The following is a 9,677-nucleotide window of genomic DNA, read 5'->3' on the forward strand; positions in this document are numbered from 1 at the left end:
GTAAACAATGAAAAGTTATTTTGTGATTATAGGGGGTTTCCCTATTTATATATGTAAGATATCTCTTTGGAAAGCATGTGACTATTCATGAAGAGTCAAAAGTTGTAACTTTTCATTTGAGTAGACACATCTTTCTACCAAAAGCTCGTCTTCTAATTTTCATTCAATTAATAAATTTAATATAATAATATTATTATTAAATTTTCCATCATTATTCGCCGCTTGAATGTCTCCTTGACAACTGGCTTACGAGTCAGCACTTTCCCAGACCTTAGTCATCTTGAGAATAGACCATTCCTTGTCATCAATCACCACTACTCGTTGCTCCTCTGTGGTCACCGCCAGCCTCGCTGCAAAATTCTCTACCATTTCAGCCATGAACCTTTGGACGACTCGCCAACCCCCGTTGATAGCCCACCAACACTGGTTTCCAATGAACTGGGCAAAACGGCCCAACATCCAATAAGACACAAACCGGAAGAACACAAATCCCAAGGAACCAACGTGACTACGACGCTACCGCCGAATCAGACTCGCCGTCGCTCCCCTAGCGATCCTTAGGAAACCCTAAGAAACCCTAGAGAGCATTATTAAACCAATTTTTTGTAGGTATATTACTTGAATTATGGAGTAAATTCAAACAAGTGATCATTAATGCGATGTTAATTTAATGAGTTATTTTCATGTTTTTAAATTCACCAAGTAATTCGGGGGTAAGAAAAATTCATGTTTTAAGAAGTATTTTCCACCGCAAATGACAACACTACTAATCTTTCACAAAAATGTAAGCAATGAATTGTCCTGATGCTTAAAGCATTCCTCTTTTACACATTGCGTTCCGAATTCAAATCCTCTCCTTCATGGTAGTGTCTCACTTGTACTCAAACAAAAAAAAATCTCTCACAAAATTGTGTACAAACTTCTAGGTGAGTACAAATAGCGTGTCATTTGAACCCAAAGTCTACGTTCAACTGAAGTTTCTGTCCATTTTCTTTTTTGGTCAATAACCGACTATATAACGCTCCCAATTAGTCCCACAGGTATTTGCTCAAATTTTAGAGAAGTCAGTGCTGTCTAGTTTGTTTCTTGTTAACGGCCTAGTGAGTGGCCTGCCTAACTTCCTCCCAAAAAAAGGGGAACGTTTATATTGAAAGTTTATTTTTGTAAATAAATTATTAGCAAATAATTTTAAAGACAGTAAAATGCACCAAAGCAAGAACAACAAAAGAAACAATTAAATAACGGGATGACCAGTAATTTCAAGTAGCTTCCAGATCACATCTTACATGTTACGCTGTCATTGTGTTGTGGAGTCTTTTTTTTTATTGGTTCAACCTCTTCCCTACATATATATATTTAGGCAAACTTGAGAGTTTTAGACTACCTTCAACACTTGATTTCTTTTCTTCCAAGAGTACTTGTTCTGCGTGATTCACCCTAATTGCAGATTCTCAAAGAGTACATTAATCAAGGCCACCTATGGATACTAGGTTTATTTTTCATCTCCTTTCCTCATAAATGCGATTATTTTCTTCCACTAAATAAGTTTAGGTTTTGATAATTTATCGTCGTTGTATGGTATGATGAAACTTTTGAGACCTTGCACGAGGTAATGTTCTCTTGACAAACACGCGGTATGTTATTTGCCAGACTTCAAATTCACAGTTTGAAAAATTACGAGAGAACATACCCCATATCACGCGACTTACATTACCCCTTAATATTCATCTTAGTTAATCAACAATTTGACTGTTTTTTGCTTTCAACTTTAGACTTGTATTCATTGTCTTACCTTTTACCTTTTCTTTTCTTTTGTATATGCATTTATTTGAATAGAAATAATGACGAAGCGTATGTCAACTTCAACTGGGACAAGCTAGGGTTTGGCCTCACACCAACTGACTACATATATATCATGAAAATTTCTGGAAAAGATAACTTCTCAGAAGGATCTCTAAGTCGCTATGGAAACATAGAGATAAGCCCATCTGCTGCAATTTTCAATTATGGGCAGGTAATCTTTCTTGTATCATTACTTGCAACGCAAGCCAATGTTATTAACATCTAAATAGACAGAGATTTGCGAGCGACTAATTAACCATTAGTTTGTGGTATCATTAATTAGGGATTGTTTGAAGGTCTGAAGGCATATCGAAGGCCAGATGGTGGCATTCAACTATTTAGGCCAGAACTGAATGCCCTGCGCATGAAAAATGGAGCAGACAGACTCTGCATGCCATCCCCACCAGTTGATGTATTTGTTGATGCTGTAAAAAAAACAGTCCTTGCCAACCAGCGATGGGTATGAAACCTTCAATTTTACCTAGTCAGCAAAAGTTGTTTATTCGTCATTTACTGACAATTTGATGAAATGTAAGAAAATATATATTTATTGACAACATTGCTAATAACATCCTTCAAAGAAAATCAGAAGTAACTGCATGAATTTTTTTCTCAGCTTTTGTTCAAATATCTCAAAATCTGTCATATTTAATCATATCTAACATCAATCCCTGTTTATAATTATGACATTGAGTCAATTAATCATGTTTATGAATTCGCTTTTTTTGGATTGATGCAGGTGCCTCCACCAGGTAAAGGATCATTATACATTAGGCCTTTGCTTATGGGAAGTGGACCTGTTCTGGGTATTGGACCAGCCCCTGAATGCACATTCCTCATATTCACCTCTCCCATCGGAAATTGGTACAAGGTAGGCGGGGGCTTCCTTCCTTCTTAAGAATTGTTTGTGGTGCTTATTGATGCAAGTTGAATCCAAGACTTACTAGGTTTGAATATCTGTAACATGATGCCAAGTTGCGTGCCGACAACTTACAAGCTACAATGTCACATTTTTTTGTTCTTTTGCTAAGTGCTTGTTGATTTTGCTCAAATAACAGTGTGGCCCTAGCATGAGTTTGTACGTTGAGAATGAGGTTCCTAGGGCTACTCCTGGTGGAACCGGAGCCATTAAAAGCATCACCAATTATTCACCGGTAAGCAAAATTGGCCTACTTCCATAATAAGAAGGATTGGACGATGAGTTGGGATTTTGGGAAAGATATTTATGTTTGAGATCTTATAGGTGTCGTTATTGTATTATGTATTTAGGGTTTCTCGTGAATGATTTTCTTGCTCCAATTTCCTGTAGGTTTTTGAAGCAGTAAACAAAGCTAAGGCAAAAGGGTTCACCGATGTCTTATTTCTGGACGCAGCCACTGGAAAAAATGTTGAGGAAGTTTCTTCATGCAATGTTTTCATTGTGAAGGTAGTACTGATTAGAATTGTCATTAGCCCTCATAGGTAACAAATTAATTACGTATTCGATCACAGAAATTATTATACATCCACAGGGCGATAAGGAAAACATTCCGATCAAGAAAATGTTACATTGTTCATATTGCTAGACATTTCGATATATCATGTTTGCTGAACAGTTAATCCGAATTGCGGATTCGAAAAATAATTTTCTTTTAAGATGGATCAGACACCAACAACATAACAAACCAGATTGCGACATTAATTGTCTGGCAATAGAATTTTCGTAATAATATATGTATGGTTGTAATTTGATATGATAAACTCGATTTCATTTTGTGTTGTAGGATAATGTGATTTTAACACCACCAACCAATGGAACAATTCTTCCAGGGGTCACAAGAAAAAGCATCATAGAAATTGCTCTTCATCTGAAGTACAAGGTAATTAAGCAACTTTTTCTTTCCTCATCAACTATTATTCCTTGTATGGCTAGTAATATTCTACAAATACTGGTAAACAATCTTTTATTTATGAAAAGCAATTCTGCAGTCACTATTTCTCATACAAAATATCTAATTTATTGTTTTTAAAATTTTGATTCAGGTGGAGGAACGTGATGTTCCACTAATGGATGTGCTAACAGCTGATGAAGTGTTCTGCACAGGGACTGCAGTGGGTGTCACTGCTGTTGCTAGTGTAACACATTATGATAAAAGGTATAAATAGTGTTTAAAAGGTGCGGATTTCATAAAAGAGTTTTCTAAAAAAGTACTTGTTATGTGTGCTTCTTCAAGAAATATGTCCAAGTGGTTTTCTCGTTGATTTTTTAAAAGAATTTTGAAATGTTTATAGAAACACTTCAAGCAACATTGCATATAAGAAGTGTTTTCTATTGAAGCATTATTACCAAATGAGTCTTTATAATATAACATTTGAATTTCGATTAATAACTAGTTAATTTATATATATATATATATATATATACAAACGATATATTTACATTTGTGTGGCGGCATAAATTGGTTGCGAACTTATCATCCACTAAATTCAGATCTCAGCCTCTCACTTACAAATAAATAAAAATATCATTAGACCATAGTATTAAGTTACAATAAATTATTATGTTGAATAGCCAAAAATTAATTATGTACTTGCAGGGTTGAATACCGAACTGGAGAAAAATTAGTCTCTCAAAAGTTGCGAGTAATGCTTACAGAGATTCAAACAGGCGTGGTCGAGGACAAGATGGGATGGACCATGCAGATTCATTGAGCTGCTTCTCTCTGTGTTTCATTGCTAAATCTGAACAGTGGTTTTGGACATGTAGTCAAGCCACAAATGCAAAATAATTACATTTTCTGCTGTATTAGATAAACTAAAGTATAATGGTTGAGTACTAGGGGTGCTCGTTAAAAGTTGCTTCTCTATCCTTAATGATAATAAAATTTCTATATAAACGTGTGTCAATTTTGTGCTTTTAAATACTATTATATTATTATTTATAGATAACTGAATTAACAAAGATTCTATAACATTTGAGATGATGATCGATCCAGCAAAGTTTATCAAACATTTTCTAAAATGATGTTATTAACACACTCATATTTATCTTTCACACACTTCCTCTTACTTTATGTTTTCATTCAACCCGGTGATTGGATATATAGCCTAAGAAATTATAGAAAGAATTTCTATCACAAAACCGATAACTACATAAAATTGTTGCATGCTTTGTATGGTATAGCAAGCAGTTGCTAAAGATAGAGGGAGAATAAATGAGCTATGAAGCTTCCTAACATATTGCTTCTCTCTTACGGCACACTAGTATAAAAACATTTTGCGCAACGTAGGTCCTTCGTCGCGCAAAGTCAAAAAACATCGCGCAAAAATTAGCACAACGAACCTTTGTCGTGCGTCAACCATCGCGTCAAGGCAGTGGCAGCAGGATTTGCGCGACGTAGGCTACTTCTTCGTCGCGCAAACCCTTTTTTGACGGTTATAAACAAAAAATCACTATTTAACGGTTATTTTAACTCTGATTCGATGATTTTTTACAGCTACACTCCTTAACCCTATATATGAATACAATGAGCTAATTCAATCATCGATTTAAAACATTTACACAAGTGAATACCACAAAAGAAAAAGGCAATGCAAGAACCCCAAAAGAAAAGCAAAAGGGATAATAAAAAAATTAAAAAAAAACTTTGCGCGACAGGTGCACCTGCGTCGCTCAAAATAGCTTTGTGGGATGAAGACCTACGTCGCGCAAAGTTTTTTTTTTTTCCCTTTTGCTTATGAACTAATTCGACCATCGATTTAAAACATTTACACAAGTGAATATCACAAAATCTTATGTTATACTTAATGAAAGTATAAGTAAAGTTCAAGTGTTAGTGAATCTATTGTTTTGACAGTTATAAATAAAAAATCACGATTTAAATAAAAAATCACGATTTAACAATTATTTTAACTCTGATTTTAATGATTTTTTACACTACACTCCTTGACCCTATATGAATACAACAACTGATTCGATCGTCAATTTAAAATATTTACACAAGTGGATACCACAAAAAATCTTATGTTATACTTAATCAAAGTATAAATAAACTCTATGTTAGGGAATCTATCGTTTTGATGGGATACGCATTCTACGGAACTAATTTCAACGATCCAACCATCACACTTGTTTGTATATACTTCGAGATTGCATACGCCAAAAGTCATAAAATACAAACATTCGGAGATCAAGTAACAGGACAAAACTTTTTAACGGTTATAAATAAAAAATCACGATTTAACAGTTATTTTAACTTCGATTTTGATGATTTTTAACAGCTACACTCCTTGACCCTATATGAATGCAATGAACTAATTTGATCTTCAATTTAATATATTTACACAAGTGGATACCACAAAATCTTATGTTATATTTAATGAAAGTATAAATAAACTTTAAATGTTAGGGAATCTACGGTTTTGATGGGATACGTATTCTACAAAACTAATTTCAAAGATCGAACTGTCAAACTTGTTTGTATATACTTCGAGATTGGATACGCCAAAAATCGAAAAAAAAAACATTCAGAGATCAAGTAATGGGACAAAATTTTTCAACTATTATAAACAAAAAATCATGATTTTACGATTATTTTAACTCCAATTTTGATGATTTTTTACAGCTACACTCGTTGACCCTATATGAATACAATGAACTGATTCGATTGTCAATTAAAATATTTACACAAGGGGATATCACAAAATCTTATGTTATACTTAATGAAAGTATAAATAAACTCTAAATGTTAGGGAATCTATGGTTTTCATGGGATACGCATTCTACGAAACTAATTTCAACGATCCAACCGTTAAACTTATTTGTATATACTTCGAGATTGGATACGCCAAAAATAGCAAAAACCAAACATTCAGAGATCAAGTAATGGGACAAACTTTTCGACGGTTATAAACAAAAAATCACGATTTAATGGTTATTTTAACTCCGATTTTGATGATTTTTTACATCCACACTCCTTGACCCTATATGAATATAATGAACTGATTCGATGATCAATTTAAAATATTTACACAAGTGGATACCACAAAATCTTATGTTATACTTAATGAAAGTATAAATAAACTCTAAGTGTTAGGGAATCTATCGTTTTAATGGGATACGCATTCTACAAAACTAATTTCAACGATCCAACCGTCAAACTTTTTTGTATAAACTTCAGGATTGCATACACCAAAAATCGCAAAAACAAAAAACATTCAGATATCAAGTAACGGAACAAAACTTTTCAACGGTTATAAACGAAAAATCACAATTTTACGATTATTTTAACTCCGATTTTGATATTTTTTTATAGCTACACTCCTTGTGTGAAATCTCGTTCCTGGATTTCACTATTATAATCTACGCATTGTTATTATTGAAATTTTAAGTTATTTTTGGGAAGTTATATTAATTTATTTGAATTTAGATTTTAATTAAACTAGTTACGAAGTTTGAAGTTTGGAAATTAATTATTTAAAATTCGTAGATCTTTCAAGGTCACAATTTATATTTCTGAATAGAGCTCGATCCCATGAATGCATATGCGAAAGACGTTTGCGAGTTCGAATTATAATGGTATAGTTACGGACGTTTGAAGCTGTGATACTATAGATTTTATGAATTAATTATCTCCCACTTTGTGGATAAGAGGCGCAGATCGATATGGGGTTAAGTGGATCTTTAGAATTGAAAAAAAAAAGGAGGGGAAACAACCAATCAGGAAGAAGAGGAAAAGAAAGGAAAGAAAAGGAAGAAACAGACCTCCCCTCCCGTCCGTACACCCGCGCACCCACCCGAGCAAATTTTGCCATTTTATTCCGTCGAACCACCACCATACAACACCTACAACTTCTTCTACAACATCCCTTCTACCATTTTCACCCAAGATTGTGGGTTTTTAGGTCAAAAATCGTGAATAACAGTGCGAGGAGCCCAGAGGTGTTCGACAGCTATTCGGTCGTTCCAGCGAGTTTCACCACCCATCACCACCCTCAATCAACTCCCCTTGGACCCAGGAACAAGACCCAACCAGTGGTAGGGGCGTTGGAACACCAAAGAATGAGATTGAAGAACACTCACCTTAGGGTTTCCGATGGGTTCAAGCTAAATTTGGGCTTTTCCTGGCCAAATTGGACTTGGCCATAGGTATAAAGTTTGCTTTACTCACTAAGATCTACATTTCTATAAAATTTGGTAATTTTTAAAAATAGTTAAATTTTCTGGTGAGTTGTGGTAGCCAGCCGCCGTGTGTGGCGGCGCGTGCGGCGATGGACCGATGATGTCTTTCTAAGTCCAATTAGATACCCTGAATTCATAATTGATATCCGTATGCAGTGGTTTGATTGTTTGAACTTAGTTTCATTATGATACATCAATTGATCAAAATTTGAATCGACGATCCGACCGTTGGATCATCACCAAACTTTAATACATTATAGAACATAATATTTAAAGATAGCTATAACTGATGGATCGGGAATCCGATGTACAATCTTCCTGAATTGGATTTCTAAGTTAGTAAAATTAATTGTTAACTGCCACCTAATTCTAGCAATTGACGGAGATCTGGTTGTCGGATCTCTATGAGAATTTAGTATGTTGTTTTATGAAAATAATGAGGACCTTTAGAAGTTACAAATCCAAAATTTTATGGGCAGATCTTTCGGATCGAATTATGTGGAGTTGCGAACCCTACCGTTGATCAAGAGTTGACTTTTGGTCAACATGTCTCGAAACATTCTGGATACTAAAATTGGTACTACGGGAGACTAAGTGAAGTCTAGTGGACCCACATTGGTTAAAGAGTGACTTAAATATATGGGGTAGGGTTATTACCTTAAATTCTTATATTAGTATCCGTTGTGAATATGAAATGGTTTTATAAGTGTGATTTTTATTGAAATGTGATGTTTATATATTTAGCCATAGACCTATGTGTATGAAACATGATTTGGCTTGTGTACTAATGATGGTTGCGATATATGTGTGTTTAATTATCTCTTTTTAGCAATGTGAATGATAAGTATGATGAATTAGTATGTGATCTTAGAATCCTATTAGAAGTATTCTGTAGAATTTATATGATTGTGTGATGTATTAGTTGATGGCCATGAGAAGTTGATGGTGTAGTGACTACGTTGTAACCAATAGGGGTTGAGTTGTGGGTAGGTTGTGTGTTGAATTTCCTGCACCATGTAGCAGTGGTACATGGATGGTCATGCTTGGTTAATCCGCATTGGGGGACCATACTATATGTGGATCGCGCTTGGTAAATCCGCGTTGGGCGATCTTTATGGCCATTTATACTTAGGGGTGATCATGCTTGGTTAATTCACGAGCGATGATCACTGCCTAACAGTTCCGTAGGTGTGACTCTGTTTGGTTAATCCACGATAGAGGGTCACTACCTACTTGGTTATCCTGGTCCTGCTTGGTTAATCCGCAATAAGAGACCATATTATTTGTGGATTGTGCTTGGTTAATCTGCGATAGGTGATCACTGCGTAACAATTCCATAGGTGTGACTCTGCTTGGTTAATCCGCAATAAGGGGTCACTACCTACTTGGTTATCCTGGTCTTGCTTAGTTAATCCGCAATAAGGGACCATGGTCCTATTTGGTTAATCCGCGATAAGGGACCATACTATTTATGGATCGTGCTTGGTTAATCTGCGATAGGCGATCCTTATATCTTTGGTATGGCCACACACACACACACAGTTAGGGGTGATCATGCTTTGTTAATCCACGATAGGTGATCACTGCCTAACAGATGCGTAAAAGTGACTCTGCTTGGTTAATTCGCAATAGGGGTCACTGCCTACTTGGTTACTATAGGGGTGGTTCTGCTTGG

General features: G+C 35.2%; 1 protein-coding gene across 1 annotated transcript; it reads left to right on the top strand.

Moving 5' to 3' along the window:
- Positions 1–1,365: 1,365 nt before the first annotated feature.
- On the top strand, positions 1,366–4,681 carry LOC126623739 (putative branched-chain-amino-acid aminotransferase 7). Its single transcript, XM_050292720.1, has 9 exons — positions 1,366–1,490; positions 1,837–2,014; positions 2,126–2,302; positions 2,582–2,713; positions 2,901–2,996; positions 3,152–3,268; positions 3,606–3,701; positions 3,865–3,977; positions 4,419–4,681. The coding sequence occupies exons 1-9, from the start codon at positions 1,480–1,482 to the stop codon at positions 4,531–4,533; spliced, it is 1,035 nt and encodes a 344-aa protein (XP_050148677.1). The 5' UTR covers positions 1,366–1,479; the 3' UTR covers positions 4,534–4,681.
- The last annotated feature ends 4,996 nt before the right edge of the window (positions 4,682–9,677 follow it).

The sequence above is a fragment of the Malus sylvestris genome, chromosome 5, assembly GCF_916048215.2.
Source record: "Malus sylvestris chromosome 5, drMalSylv7.2, whole genome shotgun sequence".
Classification (NCBI taxonomy): domain Eukaryota; kingdom Viridiplantae; phylum Streptophyta; class Magnoliopsida; order Rosales; family Rosaceae; genus Malus; species Malus sylvestris.